Genomic DNA, 17,248 nt, shown 5'->3' on the forward strand with positions numbered 1-17,248 from the left:
CACCCCACGCACACACACACGCACACCCCACACTCGCACGCACACACACCCCACACGCACACCCCACACTCGCACGCACACACACCCCACACGCACGCACACACACACCCCACACGCACACCACGCACACCACACACCCCACACACACCACTCATCCCACCACACACCCCACGCACACCACACACACATGCACACCACGCACACCGCCCACCCGCATGCACACGCACACCACACACACACACACACACACACACGCCACACACACACTCACGACACACACCCCACATACACAGGCAACACACACGCAAACGCACACCACACACACCCCACACACACGCACACCATTCACACCACACACACACGCACACCACACACCCCACACGCACACACACCACACACACGTACACCACGCACACCACACACCCCACCACACACCCCACACACACGTACACCACGCACACCTACACCACGCACACCACACAAACACAACACACACCACACACCCGTACACCACACACACCCCACCACACACCCCACGCACACCACACAACCACCACTCGCACACCACACACGCACACACACACCCCACACGCACGCACGAACACACACAACACACACACACCACACACCCCACGCACACCACACACACGTACACCAGGCACACCACACACCCCACACGCACACGCTCGCACACCACACACCCCACACGCACACCACACACGCACACACACATGCACACACAAACACACACACTCTGCAGAGGTCAAATAGACCTATATTCAGTCTGTCCAATGGTTGATACAACACATTATCCCACCGGTCACAATTGTGACCGATCATAAAACTCACTTTTCACACACTTTTCCATGAAAATTTTAAAAAAGGATGATTGATTGTTTCAAAGGGATACTCATGACACATGATTTGGATATTTTTGTGTCTGGGAAAAATTTGGGATTAAATGGATTAAGTACACTGAATATTCATGTCATTTAAATTTTGTGAACATTTAGACATGGGTACGCGCAAAAGCCGTTGAACTAATTGGAGAGCGCGCGCGCACCTCTGCCTTGAGCGTCTGAGGTAAGAGGCTTGTCCCTCACGACGAATTGCTTCAATAACTTTTATTTTCACATGAAAATATTCTGTGAGTATGGTCATACGAAAATTCAGGTTATATAGGTAATTTGAATTTTAAAATAAACACGACTAGAGCGCTGTTAATATGGTTATCATATCAGCTTCATACCGACAATTTGAATTCAGAACGGCGAGTTCATTACTATAACGTTAGCTATAGAAATATAACAATGGAGTCTAATATACTTGACCTCTATCTCTTTGTCCCTTCAATATTATTGTTTGTAAACACTTTAATACATTCTGCCAACCCAGACAAAAAATGCAGTCGAATGATTCTACTTTACCATTGAAAAGAATCGGTTCAGATGAAAGATTCGTTAGTGAATCAAACATCAGAGAAAACTTGAGAGCTTATGACTCTCTGTTCCTGTTTTTCCTTTTCTGGAGACACATCACAAGACTCCACCATAAGACCATGATATTTTACTCACTGTTTCGTGGCAGTGGGAAGAAAGCTGTCATAAACGATATCATGACTCCTCATAGGAGGTAAAGAGCACTTTAAAACCATATTATTTAAACTTAAAAATTCTTTTTTTCTTGTAAAGGGTGTACAATTGTTTGTTTTAAGTTAATTCACTCAATAGTTAAAGTCATTAGTGTTCATCAACAACAAAAATATTCAGTAATCAAACACATTTGGTCAGAAAGAAAATGGAACATTGCTTTAAAATCATACCTTTTCATTTCTGTAAAATTCTTATGTCAATATAAATAACCATACTGTTCACTGCAATCTAAACTACGCTGCTTGCTTGAACAAAACTTTTAAATAAGTAGAAAGAGTCAGTAAAGTGAAATAATTAGTGCAATTCTTTGTATAATTTATAAATGACATGGGTCCACAAAATAATAAAGAATTTCTTCACACTTGATATGGTTTCGTCAGTAAATGTCTATTTTATTGTTCAAAGACATGTAAGAGATTGAAGATGACACTGTACAAAAGATCATTTGAGGGGAGGTTGAGATACAAAACTATTAAAAACAGCAATCGCAAGCATAGTATGATCTTAAGGGAAATCTGAATGGACAAAAGCAAACAATTCATGGTTGACTGTACATGGTTTTGCTGTCTAAGCTGTACAAATGTAAATACAGTTTAGTGTTCCAAGAGCAGCGCAATGCTTCTATTTACAAAAATATTACACCGATTTAACCTCTTAATTCCAGTTCAACAGCCAGTTAATTCAAAAGATGAAAAAAAATAATAGACAAATGAAATAAATACTGTGGACAACATCTGTAACAAACAGGAAAAGTCAAAGATGCATAAATAAATTATTGCCACTGCATCATGCTTCAGAACAGTGATTTTCCTTAAACCGATCCAGGATGCAGTCATACGGACATCACTTACAGTATCTAAGCAGCAAGAGCGTCAGACGTACAAAGCACCGCAGTTACTTGTTGTCCAAACAAGATCAATAAAAAAAAAATAATGGCTTGAAATTGTTACATACACCATGATAATGTTACATATTTCACACGAAGTGCATAGCCTACAGTGTTATTTGCATTTAAAAGTTACCAAGCTCCTCAGTGATTGATAATTAGTGTGATATACATAAATTAACTACAAATATCACTGATTAGCTTCCTAGTGTTCTAATTCACAAGCTTACATACTGTACACCCGACAACTGTTTCAAGTCAACATTTGTTGCAGAAAATGACAGTTTAAACACTGCATTGCTATTCGTGTAAACAAATGACACAATGAGAACTATTTAGGTCCACTAGCATGAAATGTTAACAAATTAGGGGCTGGACAGAGAAAATAAAATGATGTTGAAGCAAGTACTCGGGCACAGCCTTTGTCTGCTCCAATAACTTTCTTAAAAATATTTCGTTTCCAGTTCTGACTTGCATTTCAACAATGCACAGAGCGCAAAAATGCAATATGTATATAAATGGACAAAGTAGCAAAAATATCTGAACATGGCGACGACTAGATATAAAGAGTGTAGTTGTCAAAAAAACAAAAAGTTTTCATAGTGGTCAATAAATAGTGGTCATTGTACTAGTTTTTGTATTCTTTTTTTCAGACTTCAACCACTAAATGATGATGCATAAACCCAGTCAAATGATCTCAGAACTGCAAGTGTCAGTGAACAGCTTGTAAATGCACACAGGTAAGAAGAACCATAGTATGGATTCTGTTATTTCCAGTTCTCTTGTAAAAATGCAAAGGAACACACCACAATAGCAACTAAGTAGGCCATATTAAAGACACATATGTTTATATGACCCAATGAGATTTAGCTATCATCATTGCCCAATTTTTAGGGTGTTCAGGGATTCTGGGCATGTTTCAATACACTTTTTTTTACAGTCATTTATAAGTAGTAAAATATGTTTAATGGTTAATGTCTACATTATCATTTGTTAGCCCCAATAAAAAAAAAACTAAATCTGATGTAACCATCATTTCATACCCATGCATAATAAAAAGAAAAATTCCACCTTAAGGTCCACATAGGGAATCTGCTGTGCGTTTAAGTTCAATTTGCTACAGTATAAGTTATTGACAGAACATTTCACTGTAGAGCAACACAAAGTTGGTCCATTTGATGCCTGATTCAGAGAGTAGTGTCATATCACGCATAGCGCAAGTATGGAGTAGTAATGCAAAGGTTTACATTTAAACTCTTGAATCATTGGATGTGCAGAAGAGGGTCGGAGATGCGTTTGACTTTGACCTTGAATGGTTACAGGGATGACGAATTGCCTTTGAGTCTGTAAGTCTGAAAGTGGCTTTTCCAGTTGAGACTATTAGTGTTCGGTGGCTGTTTTCCTCACAATCCGTTAATTCAGCAGGCTGGCGTGAATTTTCCACTAGTAATGGCCTTCATGTTAAATACATTCACTTTGGTAGAGAAGAATGGAAAGTTGCGTGAATTAATCTGCAAGTCTTAAATATATTGTGCTATAGTGCCATTTCAGCAGGGCCAAGAAAATAATATCTGGTTCCTTTGCCAAACTCAAAATGTGATTTCACACAATATTTGATAAATTATCAAATCCACCATCACTGAAATGTTTTGGGCTTCAGATGGTAAACATGGAGAAATTGTTATTGTATAGCACTGTCTGTTATCTGTTGCCATATACATCTTTTTTTGTTTTTAACAGCCAAACTGTATTAAATTGACCATTATCCTATGTAACCAATGAAGAAATATTCAGATTTTTCCTTATGCAAAAGATTTTGGGGTAAAATTTGACCAGTATGCGTCTTTGTGAAATCTGCCCTGATATACAATTTTACTGCCCCTCTGAGATAGCACTATAGCGGTTTCAATTCATCATAACATAGGTGAATTAAAATTGTAATGGCAAATTAGTGATCATTAGTGATCTATTTTTGGTATTATTTGCTAGACATGCGCTTGCAAGGCCAGGAAACTTGGTACTGACCAAATGCTGTACGAACAGGGCAAACAATGCAAAGAATAATTATGAAACTATGATAAACAAGTTTCTTATAGGTGGAGTACAATCACAAGCCACTTCAGATTCATTACAATTGGCCATCCTGTCTCCAAGCCTTAATAATAAAGGAGTGTTTTAGCTGTCAGCTGTGATGGATTCACACACACACACACACGCTCACACACACACATACGTAAGTGTAGTGAGGTGTAGTGGATCTCCTGCTAGTTTCTCTTAAGTTCAGTACATGGTGTGGCCCTGGCATGGGTCACTGATGCACCTCGTTCTCAATAAGGCTGTCCTCTCCGGACTGGAAATCCCCCTCTGTCGCCACTTCCTCATCCTGGGAGGACGCCTGGCCCTCGTCCTCACCAGTGCTCTTCTCGTCCTGTAAGACTTGAGCGACGTACGTCTGCTGATAATAGAAAGAATGTGAAGATGTAAAGCTGAGAAAATAATAGAGCTGACAATATAGCAATACATCAATGACATATGAATAACTACTACATAACTACTGTTGACACTAAAAACTAGGGCTAGGTATTGACACGAATTTCACGATTTGATTGGATTTCGATTCACAAGCTTTCGATTAAATTCTGATGATCTGATCAATTCTGAATTCTCAACTAATGCTGTAAACCAAACAGAACCCTGTCAGTTTGTACATTTATAACATTAAGGTTAAATGTAACTGATTTGTATACAAACATTAAAATTACGCAAAGACATTTTTATAATAATACATTTTTAATGACATAATCACATTGTTTTTATTCTAATTCGTTTTTTGAAATATAACTTTTTATAAATTTAAGAATTTAAGAATTTATTCAAACATACATTAAATATTGAAAAACAGGTGAAGTAAAAATATAATGAATATGTATTAGTGCATATATTAACAAAATACACCTCTCTAAAGCAAATTGTTCTTTGGTAAATATCACGTGACATTGTTTACAAGCTGTTTTATTGAAGTCTTTCCGCGGTTGAACACTGATTGAGCGATTACATGAGTGATTACATTAGACATGATACAGATTCCTGTAAGTTGTACTGTATCTGTCAAGTGTCAACATACATTCAGACGTTCATTCATGCTTATTTTGAGCTTTAACTAGTAGTAAAGCAGGAGAGATGATCAGTTCAAGTGCTGCTCGAATTGAGACGTCTACAGTATTTTGTCACACCACATTAAAGTGTGCCAAAGCAATATTGTTGTAATTTTGCTAAAATTTTTTTACAGAATTTTAAATCTGAGACTTTCTTTTATATCAAATCTAACAAAGCTTTTTGCCAAAACGGCATAAACTAAAATAATTGATTCTTGGGATTTAAGAATCGATATCGGTTCATCAAAATGAGAATTGATTAAAATAAAATAAAAATGTAACCCAGCCCTGCTAAAAAACTAGGGATGCAAAAATTATTGCTCAATATGATGCGACACAGACACAGCTGTCATGATTATGAAAACTTACCACAGATTTGACAGGTGGGGATGAACCTGGAGGTCGTCCATTGTCCACACCGTCCATGTCAACCTGTTGTGAATAAAAGGAGATCACTTTGCTGATTAGAGAATGTTCTAGGCTAGACTGTGTATGAAAACTGAAAAATTAGATAAAGTGGTTTCTGACCTTATAATTGTGCGCACTGAGGTATTTGAAATGACCGAAGAGGACATGGCAGAGGCAAATGATGATGGTGATGATCAGAACCACAAAAGTAAACATTGATGTTGGAGCGCTAAAACCTTTAAAATTTAAAAAGCAAGAGAGAAGAAAGCAGGGGAGAAAAAAACATGTTAGAGACATGACAATAATCTTTGTACAGTTAATCTGGAGTATAGTTTCTAAAGCCCTATTTCAACAGTAATCCTTTTTGACCACTGAAATGCACCATATGGTAACTGTTGCACTTTGTGAGGTAATGTACGCGCATTCTAAACATGGACACTTCTATTAATGAAATGCTGGAAACTGTTTACAAGAATAATATTACATTCACCAGTCCAACCAATACTGTGAGTATATATATTATATAAATTAAAAGAATTAATTATATAGATAAATTAGGGCTTTTTTATCTAATAAATTAGACAAATTTGACTGAGAAATTACCCCCAAAGATAATTTAAAGCCATTATTGTGTTCAAAAAGTGCTTTAGAATTTTTTATTTGATTCAATATAGAATTTATTACACATAATAACCTTTTATCCATCAACGGCTATGAGGGTGAGTAAATGACAGAATTTTCATTTTTGGGTGAACTATACCTTTAATGGGTTTTTATTAATATGGAAATAAATAAAAAATGAAATGATACTCTAAATAAGAACCTAAACTGCCAGTAGGTGGCAGTACAAAGTCTAAACGACTAAGTCATTGGGCCCTACCATACACCGGTGTAATGCAGTGCCAGGCGCGACACAAGTTTTTTTTGCTAGTTTCAGCCCGACGCAGTTATCATTTTCACGTCCTGTGCCACATTGTTTAAATGCAAATGCATTTGTGCCCATCTGTTCGCCCATGGGCTGCTGGTCTGAGAACGAGGTGTGTCCTGGCGCATTGTTGGCGCGTTTCAATTTTGAGGCAACTGAAATAGACTGCGCCATTGACCAACTGAAACCTGGTCTAAAATCAATGGTGAAATTTTTTGTTTGTTATTTAAACAAATAAAAAAGGAACTTTATTTATAAACTTCCTTTACTCTTAAAGGAAATGTGAGATGAGACTCTGATTGGTTTATTACACGTTTATCTCTGTTCCTCAGAGACGTACAACAGTTCTGCTCTGGCTTTATAGGTAATATTTTCGTAAGCAAAATTGAGCATTCGGGACAAAAACCTAATTCGCGTGCTATTGTGCTGCATCCATCATTTTGAGAAATAATGCAGGATAGAAAACCATTGAAACTATAACGTGTCAATTTTACAGTTTTTTTAAAATTTGATATTTAAATAATAAAAAAATAAATAGGATATTATTTTCCTATTTTATTAATCATTCAAGCAATAACAGACATTTCGTTTATAGCTGACAATCACGTGACTGACCACGTAAGCACAGAACTTGTTCCTCCGCTGTGAATAAATCACCATCCGAATGCACATGAAGTTTTGTCACTGAGGTGCCATGCAAATTTATTTTTACAGATGTCCCCATGAGAAACAACTACTGTCCGAATAGGACTTTTGACACCTAAAAAGGCTGTGTAGGAAGGCAGCACATTCGTGTTTAGAACAGAGCCACTGTTTGGTGGTGTCTTACTTGTACGGACAGTAGAGAAGAAGAGCAGCCAGAAGAGGCAGAGGATGGGTGCTGCCACCACTTGGTTGACAGCTCCAGAGTGGATTTTCTTATCCAGTTTGGAGGGCAGGTAGGCATAATACATGTTATACCTGTCCACCAGGTGCTTCAGTAGCATATACATCAGGCCTGCAGACACAATTAAAGTCAAAATTGCCAGTGGAAAAACCACCACCGCAATGCAGGAATTCTTCTTCAGTGAGTAATGTGTCACTCACCAAATGGTACAATAATTGGACAGGTGATGCTGTAAGTCATGACCACAGTGAAGACGTTCATCATCCAGGCATAAGCAGCTCCAAACTGGAACTCATAAGCTTGATGCTGTAACAAAACGCAACCACACGTGAATCACAACATTAGGATACGAGTTATTGAGCATAATGAGAGGAATTCAGAAAACAAAGGATTGAACGAATACATTAATAGATGAGATATATTGAGTAATCATGTTTATATGATTATAATAGTAAGGCTGAGAGTACTTGCAAACTACACAAACCTTCTTCACGTTGCGCCTCTCGGCTGCTGAACGAGCCAGACACAGTCGGATCATGTACATGAGAAAATAAGGAATGCGTAACAGGTCCATGGCGTTACCGATGAAAGCAGACGCGATAACATAGTTCACAAAGAAAGCTCCGTTATCTGGAAGGAAGACACACCTAAAGGAAAAGAAATCAAGCAATAAAAACTTGTATCTGCAATCTCAGAATTTATGTGCATAACCAAATGTTTTGTAAATCCTTTAAATCAAAACATGATGTTAGAACTGCAAATCCTTACTCGAACCGGACTTTTGCCTGGTCAAGAAATGTCTTGTCAAAGAGCCAGCGGAAGAAAACATCCAAACTGCATTTCGGAAAAGATCATATGAAATGTTTAATGCAAATGAGAAACAAACAGGTCAGTCCAAAATTACCTGGATAAAACAGTTTAGATTTTAATTTTTTACACAAAAGACAATATTTGTGTTTGAAAAAGAATTTTCAACTTTATTCAAATTGAAATATAGATCATTATAAATTAGCACACTTGCATACATCAGCAATGTCAAAAGTTTGTTTATTCAGGATAATGTTGCTTAATAAACTATTTTAACCCTATTTTAAGAATAAATTCACCATTAAATTGTTTGCATGCGAAATCCAAAATTGGGTCTCAGTAGCTGAAACATTGTTACAGTCAGTGTCCTTTAAAGATATATAAAAACATATGCAGAAAAGATGGGATAACTGTATTTTTTCATCATAACATCTGTAGTTCTAACTTTTCAATGTAAACCAGGTATTATAAAATACCTGCTCAGGCCCAGAGATGGCAGCAGTAGAACCATAAAAATGAGGAAGGTGTAGCATTTGTGCATGGTGGTTCTGTTCTCCCCAGATCTGAAGAGCAAAGGTCACATACTCTCTGAGTCCACCAGCATATTTACCTTAGTATCTATAAATGATGAAAGCATTAAAAAAGACATTGATATACAGGGTTTGTCATTGTACCGTGTCCAGTGGGCCTCAAAGAAGGCAGAGTAGTAGACGATGGTGGGGAGAAGGGCCGAGAAGCACCACAACAGCAGGGTGGGGAAGAACTGAGTGATGATGGGGTTCTGGAGGAACAGACACAGAGGGAAAGTAGGGAGGTGATGAGTGACAGAATCATGACCCCCATAGTCACACTGCATTGTTATGTGCATGATGTTTCACAGTATATTTACATTTAGGTACTCCACGGGTTTGGTGACGTTGAACTTGTCCATGGTGGAGATGATGATGGCAGGGGTGGTGAGGAAGAAGAGCAAGATGAAGAGAAAGCAGTTGATGACAAGGCAGCGGAGCCACCAGTTGAGGCCACCAGTGGACAAATGCTCCCTGTGGAGAACAAAGTAAAAGGTACATACAAGATATATAACAATTTAAACAACTAATGTAAGTATATCCAACCTTACCTTGATACATACAGTACAATTATGTTAAGCAGCATTTTCTATATAGCATATCTGACCTACTTGATATAGTCAAAAAATGGAAACTATATTATCGCCCAGCAATGTGTATAAAAAGTTAGATAATTGGTACAGCCTACTTAACTTGCATGCATACAGTAAATTCATGTAAAGCAATATATATTCGCAAACCTCGGCTGCGTGAGTGTTGCAAAAATGTAAAGTATTATAGTACAGCTCCATATAAAAAGTGTAATATATTACATCCAACTTAATTCTCATACATACTATACACTCCCAAAAAGCGATGTATACTATATAGCAATTCTTAGTCACCTTGATTTTTTTTATTTCGTTGCAAAATGTAATTATATCCTCGGCCAGCTCTTTTTATAAAAGTTGATATACAAGCATGTCCAAATACATACAGCATATCTCAACTGCTTGATTGCCGCAAAAAGTAAACTGTAAAAATTTATATTGTTGCCCAGCTCTAATCTGCTAAATGAGACTATAGGGCATGAAGATATTAAAATATAAACATTAACATCATATTTGTAAAGCTGCTTTGAAACAATGTGTATTGTGAAAAGTGCTATACAAGTAAATTTGACTTAACAGTCTCCAAAAATAGCCTAGTTACATATTGCATATTAAAATGGCAAGCCCTAGTCAATATCATATAAGTAATAATAAAAGTAATACTAATATGCATTATGCAACTTCCAGTCCACAATGAAATATTGTGGTATCATCGATTTCAGATTTACCTGCATGTAAAAAAATAAAATAAATGTATGGTTTATTCTGGCCAAGAACTGCCCATTAACACAGGAAGAAACTGACCAAAGTGGATCCTGTCTAGCACTTTGAAACTAAATTATAATAAATTCATGGGATTTAAGATGAGGATGTTACCAGTAAACATTCTGTGGATTTGGAGCATATGTGACTGTCCAGTTGAATGTGTTGAGTCCGTTGCTGAAGGGGGAGGACTTCGGCTCTCGTCGACAGTGGCAGCCATGACACTGACACGCATTAAAATCTTTCAGGATGCTGGGGAAAAAAACAAAAACAAAAAAAAACCAGATATTATGGTACCTCAAAGAATACAATGGTACTACCATGATAAATTTCAGTACTTTGGTTAGTGTCAACACACACACCGATACCAATATGTCTATTAGACTTACAGGGCTGTCATGGCTTCATTCTGGAAGGTAACAAAAGCCATTCCCAGAGGTTTAGTGTTGACTTTCTCACGTTCTTTTCTGTATTCTTCCTTTAGTTTGGCCTCAAGGTTATTGTAGTAGCTGACAGCCTCTTCCTGCAGGGATGGATTAACATTACAGTTAGACAACACTACTAAAATAGTTTTTGTTGTAAAGACCCCATGAAATAAAAATTATATTCTGGTCTCTAGATTTGGCACAGGTCCCATCCTCAATGCAATGTGATTTTCTGGCCTGTTTGATCACCTGACATTGCATTTTGTGCAAAAGGAAAGGTGCCTGGAAGGAAAAACGTCCTCCCTGTAACTTGCTAGAGAGGCATTACAGTCATCGTCCAGAAGGGGGGGGTGGTGTGTGCTATGGAAAAATGGCTCTTGTGATAAACTGGAAGTCTGCTTATCTAATGAGGACACTTGGGAGCTGCTGAATATACCTGCGCTGATGTTGAACATGTCTCACAGCAGCAGAGCGTACATCATCCTGACTAATATGACTGTAAAAACAATGAAGCGGAATTACAGGCAGCAAGACAGCGGCTGTGACATCCTGACTGCGTGTCTAATGGGGAAAGGTCATGCATTCATGATTTACATTTGAATGTGAAGTGAAATGCATGATGGTTCATGTACTAATACGAGATCTAGATACCCGCTACTATTCAAAACACATTGGCCTGAGTGACTGGAGAGGTTATAATGCATGTGACATGTGAAACGCCCTTGAGCCTCAGGGTGACACTGACCTGCTCGCAGCCATTGATGATGCAGCAGCAGAGGTGGCCGCAGGGTTTGGGGTTAATCATAGTAGGAATGTGCTCCTTGGCCTTCAGGTCTGTGTAGAACTTTTTGCTGCGTTCTGCCTTTTTCCTGTAGAAATTTATATTGAAACATGTTAATGTAAACAAATAAAATAAAAATTTCAAACAAACAAACACATAAATAACTAAATTAAGTACCTGACAGGGCAAGAGGACTAATTTACCCGTCATTTACTATCTATCCATCTATCTATCTTTTGTTAATCACATTATAAATATAGTACATATCTATCTATCATAGTACATATCAATGCCATTTGATGCTATGTAATTTTTATGCTTATTTTATTTATTAAAGAAAAAAGGAATGGACGCAAATCAACACCTTATATAAAGTTCCTTGTGTACAATACTTAAAATGGTGACTGAAACTTGTCTCAACTTAGCTTGTAAAATCTTTACCTTTCAGACTCCAGAGACATAAGCTTGGCAACATCGTAACAAATGCGAGCATCCAGAACTATGCAGTTTTCATATGCTTTTCTAGATATTAAAACAAAGAGATAAAAATGATTAAAAAAAGTGAGAACGTGTAAGAGACATAAAAAATAAAAATCACATGAGTGGGACAGAAAGTATTTCTACCAATTTAACATGGCACTGGAACACAATGTTGATAGTCTTGCAGGAGCCAGACTTCACTATTGTCTGGCGCTCACTGTAGTTTATGCTAGCCAAGAATTGCTCACTTAGACAGAAAGCGACTGACCACCAAGTAAAATGAAGCCACTGCTTTTTTATGTGATGCGCAAAGGCGAGTAAATCTAAAATCAATTATACCAAGATAAAAGACTGGCATGCAACAAATTGGTAGGCTTTTCAAATAATGACACAGCAGTCTCTGTGAGACGACGTACACGCTGAAGACAGGAGTGGTAAATTTGTACACTAAGAAGTCAAAATTTCCATCAGTTCTTAAGTAATAGGTTTATGGGAGTCTAAAGGGCTGGTGATTTTTTTTCCCAGTTGGCTGCAGTAGGGCAGCTTGTGAGACTAAGGCTTAGGTATCAGTTCTACTTTATTTTGTGTTTGTTCTACACATCCTTTTTATCCTCCATCTACACATCCTGCCTTCTATATCTCTCTTTCTCTATCGGTCTGGTGGTCTGGACCCCATCTATGTTTTCCCAGAAATCCTTGACATAGAAGTTGAAAAAGACATGTATTGTCCTGACACATTCTTCAGCAGTAAATGAGATTAGATAAACGGAGTGGATGGACACACTGAACGTCTTGTAGCCACATGACTTTAGAACAATTAAAACAGTTAAGGTTGTCATTTTCTTACATGTCTCAGGAATTTACTGTGGGGTTTGGGATAGTTCACACCAAAATTAAAATTCTCATGTCCAAAAGACAACACAAGAAGATCCAGCAAAAGATTCAAACAACACTGGACCCCATTGAATTTCATTGTAAGGGGGAAAAATATCTTCTCGTTTCTACAGAAGAAAGTCATACAAGTACATACATTTGAGGAGATTTACCCTTCCATATTTAAAGCGCTTTGAGTGCCTAGAAAAACGCTATATAAATGTAACAAATTATAATTACACACTTCATCTTCACTGATGAGAAGGTAGATCCTAATTAGTGTTGAGACGTAAAATTTGTGTTTTCAGCAAGAACTTACTCAAAATGCTGCTTTATATCACTCTCTTCTGCATATTTTGCGATCCCGTTAATGAATAAAGTGCGTTTCACCTGTGAAAGGAGACAATGTGGAGACATCAGAGTACAGTTTGTTAGCATTAGAAATGATTTCAACCCTAATATTGATTGATGCTCTATGTTGATCTCTATTAAGAGAGCAATTTCATGCAGTACTAAACTATGGACCTTAGGATATACATGTTTAATTTGATACAAAGGACAACGAGTCTGTGAAGGGACATATTTATCTGTTCTTATCATATCTGTTCACTTTGTTAAAAATCAACATGAAAAGACCAACCATGTTTACATTCTTTGATGATTTATCTGTGCACATTATAAGTGTTTTCATCATGTATTTTCATCATTCATGTCATTTTTGTCACGTTTTTTAAAACGTTAAAATTGGCCAGTGTTCTTCAGGGTTTAAAAGCTGAAATGTGACGCTTATAAGTTATGTTACAATTATTTTATGTGGTACAGAACATTATTGCTAAATATGCTGTGTAGACTATAATTTACTATTATAGTTTTTATTTATATTTTAAATAGTTTTTATATTTTTATTTGAGTAGATCAAGTTAAACTAAATGAAAATGAGAAATGTTGCCTTGGCAACTAGCTGAAATAAAATAAAATACTTTTTAAGTTAACATGTACCTTATTTCAAGTAACAAAAATGTTGTTTTAATTAACTTTAATAACCCAGGCTGTAAATAGAAACTTGTATTGAACCCAGAACATTTCTTTGAAGTGCTCACCAAGTCATCCTCTTTGTAGTGCATCTTTGATGTGTGTCTCCTCATGCTGTACACAGTCAGTAACAGATATAAGCAGGCAAATGTAGTGTGCAACCATAGCAGGTTATTACTGAAAGAGAGAGAGAAAAACAGAGCTGATGTATTCATCAATAATTTTTCAAAGGTCAAGTAAGTGTCACAAACAATACCCGCACTTACTCAGAATATAAGTTGGCTATTGTAGTTCGCCCAAAACTGTAGGCATTATTTTCTGCAGAAAGAAAAGTCAAGAAATGGGTCATAGGGAGTCTTATACACTAAAGGAAGAGAAACTCGAATGGCTGCATTCAGGTATACTTTATAATCCTAGATGACTCACTCTTAAACTTTCCTGACTCACCTAATAGGTCTCCTGAGAAGTTAACTGGCAGGACAATGCCCACAGAGAGCACGCCCACCACCACCAACAAACCAATGATGTGCCGTTGGAATGAGAGGTAGTGGACGGCATCCTCGCCACACTTCTCCCTGATCTCATCATCTCTGGAAGAGTGAGAGAGATGTGTTAGTATACCATTAAGATTTGTATTCATAATTGTACTGATAATTAAATTAACAACAATAAAATAATAATAATAAAATCTATAATTTATTAATATTATTTTTAATAAACAAGCACAATATTTTGTTCACAATATAAACAGAATAGCACTATATAAATTTTTTTTTTGAAAACATTTGATACATTACATTGGAGTACTTGACATTACAGCGCATAACAATGAATATAATATAATTTTGGCTGGAATAATTGGACTAATCTTTTTCTGGTGTATCTTTCCTACTTCCTCATTTCCTCTACTTCTAATTTGAAAAGGACCATAGACACTGCTGGACTATCAAAAATCACACCATTTTTGATAGTTTTTGCAGCATAGTTCCTATAGTTAGTAAGTCTTCACATTTCAAAGTTACAGTATGTTGAAATAAACAGAAATACAGTATGTTCATAAAGTAAAAGCAGAAAGGACTCACTTTATCCTGAAGATGGCAGTTAGCCAGGAACAGAGACCCTACAAACAAAGAACATCTAATTTAATGCACTCTCTCTAACTATTGTGTGTCAATCACCTCCACATTCAGAGACATTGACAATGTCTCCAGTGCAGTTTCAGGAGTTGTTAGAGGCTGCCTGGGTTCACGTGACACCAGTTTACATAAGTGCAGTTATTCCAGATCACAGCAGGGAAGGTAGAAGCAAACAAATGGCTGTCAAAAGGCATGTGTGCGCCATTATGAAACCCACAGGTGTGTGTGCATTAAGAGATAGAGCTGTGGTAGATGGCAAGAAATACTCCCTGACCTGTGTGAACATGAGCGTGAGAGAGCGCATATATGTGAGCAAGGAAGACAAAGGGAATGTTCAGAATGGCAAACTTTTATAGTAGGCTTACTACTTTTTTCAGTATGCAGTATGAATACTGTGAACAGTATGCAAATTTTGAGCGAACCCTTTCAAATGACTCATGCCAGGGCTTGCACCTCTCAATATGTGTCATGTGCTGCTTTGACCTTCACATAAAAGCATTGCACATAAAATCATATAATATTTACGAGTATAATATATAATATAATATAATTATAATATAGTATAATATATAATATATCTCGTATTATATTTATGAGAATAAGTAACAGTAACGTTTATTTTTATGCTTTTAGTTTTAGCTTTAACAATAGTTAACGATACTAACCCTGATAAAGACACAATATTGTTGAAATCACTTTTAGAACAGCTTTTTCAAGCTGATGAACGAAAAATATTGATAATCAGAATCCAACCAACTTTAAAGAACTCAAGCATTTAAAATGGCAGACGCCATAACTGCAGTGTACACTTGTAATAAACAGAAGATTATTGTTCAGTGGTGGCCGCTAATGTAGTTATTGTTATGCAACCCCATTTCCAGAATAGTTGGGACAATAAAATCAAGAATAAAATGTAAAATCTGCGTGCGTGCATCAATATTGACTACCAGCTATATACAGCGTGCTAACCTCGAAAATCCAGCTGTATTCTAACAATAACATTCGTATATACAGAAAATAAAATAGGCGATAACACGCAGCGCTGAGGAATCCCCGTATTTACAATAATACTATTAGATTTAAGACATGTTAGGGTCTATCTTTTAAAAAGTCCTTAATGCATAGAACAAGAGTTGAGTTGACTTGTAGTCTCTGTGTTTATATTTACAAAATACAATTATGTTGCTCAGTGAAAACATTGGAAAACTATTCTTTGTACTTTTGTCAGGTAAAAAAAGGTTTAAGAGAATTAACAAATCACAGATTGTGAATTTTATTGCATTTTACCAAATTTCCCAACTTTTCTGGAAATGGGGTTGTATTTCATCGCTCTTAGTGTGAATGGAATGCAAATTTACACAAAATAATTATATTATTTATTAATGTGCATAGAATATCGCATAGGGCTTCATTCATATATCCGTAAGACGGAAATACAAACCGGAAGACAGAACACGAGCGCAGCGCTGAAAAGGGGCTAGTCTACACAATGTATACTGTCTATACAGTGTATACTGTGCAGTATGCTAGTATTCTATTCTGAACATAGCCATAAGCATCCACAAAAATGACATTGCAAGCTACTCACGTTGTCCCTTTGGTCAAAGTCGACCGAGCTGGACACAGAGGTGAGACGCTCGTATCGGGAGTCGGCAGGCGTCTGCATGGCGGAGGCCACACTGAACACAAACACACATTTATCAAACACATGCCCTCTCTGAGCACTGAACTCAAGCTAACATACAAGTGTACAGTCACTTAATGGCACGCCACTTCATTCAGCAGTTATTACAATAATGATTAGTTTGATGTTGATAATGGAAGAGCTGTAATATAAAGCGCTATGATTAAGCGCTATGATTAAAGGACTAGTTCAACCCA

The 17,248-nt window shown here is 36.9% G+C and overlaps 1 protein-coding gene and 1 long non-coding RNA gene across 7 annotated transcripts in view; one reads left to right on the forward strand and one right to left on the reverse strand.

The window, feature by feature from the left end:
- The first annotated feature begins 1,527 nt into the window (after positions 1-1,527).
- On the forward strand, positions 1,528-14,799 carry LOC143724438 (uncharacterized). The gene is made up of 4 exons (XR_013197376.1): positions 1,528-1,632; positions 3,192-3,278; positions 9,615-9,783; positions 14,686-14,799. It is a non-coding gene; the product is annotated as an uncharacterized LOC143724438 (long non-coding RNA).
- tmem63ba (transmembrane protein 63Ba) overlaps positions 2,021-17,248 on the reverse strand; it is a 34,247-nt gene continuing 19,019 nt past the window's right edge. For 2 of the 6 annotated variants that reach the window (XR_013197373.1, XR_013197372.1), the window contains 21 exons: positions 16,956-17,046; positions 15,314-15,351; positions 14,679-14,821; positions 14,498-14,549; positions 14,300-14,408; positions 13,519-13,589; positions 12,288-12,368; positions 11,811-11,934; positions 11,030-11,163; positions 10,755-10,892; positions 9,609-9,762; positions 9,394-9,500; positions 9,196-9,282; positions 8,681-8,746; positions 8,397-8,559; positions 8,113-8,218; positions 7,856-8,023; positions 6,222-6,337; positions 6,063-6,125; positions 4,772-4,993; positions 2,021-4,012 (listed from right to left, as the gene is read on the reverse strand). Coding sequence is in view for 4 of the 6 variants with exons in the window: in XM_077217453.1 (XP_077073568.1) it covers positions 4,847-4,993; positions 6,063-6,125; positions 6,222-6,337; positions 7,856-8,023; positions 8,113-8,218; positions 8,397-8,559; positions 8,681-8,746; positions 9,196-9,282; positions 9,394-9,500; positions 9,609-9,762; positions 10,755-10,892; positions 11,030-11,163; positions 11,811-11,934; positions 12,288-12,368; positions 13,519-13,589; positions 14,300-14,408; positions 14,498-14,549; positions 14,679-14,821; positions 15,314-15,351; positions 16,956-17,046 (2,158 nt within the window). In the remaining 2 variants the exon portion in view is untranslated. Of the gene's footprint in view, positions 4,994-6,062; positions 6,126-6,221; positions 6,338-7,855; positions 8,024-8,112; positions 8,219-8,396; positions 8,560-8,680; positions 8,747-9,195; positions 9,283-9,393; positions 9,501-9,608; positions 9,763-10,754; positions 10,893-11,029; positions 11,164-11,810; positions 11,935-12,287; positions 12,369-13,518; positions 13,590-14,299; positions 14,409-14,497; positions 14,550-14,678; positions 14,822-15,313; positions 15,352-16,955; positions 17,047-17,248 lie in introns of all 6 variants that reach the window. The other 4 variants (XM_077217454.1, XM_077217456.1, XM_077217453.1 and 1 more) reach the window with 2 other exon arrangements.

Source organism: Siphateles boraxobius, unplaced genomic scaffold, assembly GCF_051911475.1.
Source record: "Siphateles boraxobius isolate OS27281-9 unplaced genomic scaffold, OSU_SipBor_1 73, whole genome shotgun sequence".
Classification (NCBI taxonomy): Eukaryota; Metazoa; Chordata; class Actinopteri; order Cypriniformes; family Leuciscidae; genus Siphateles; species Siphateles boraxobius.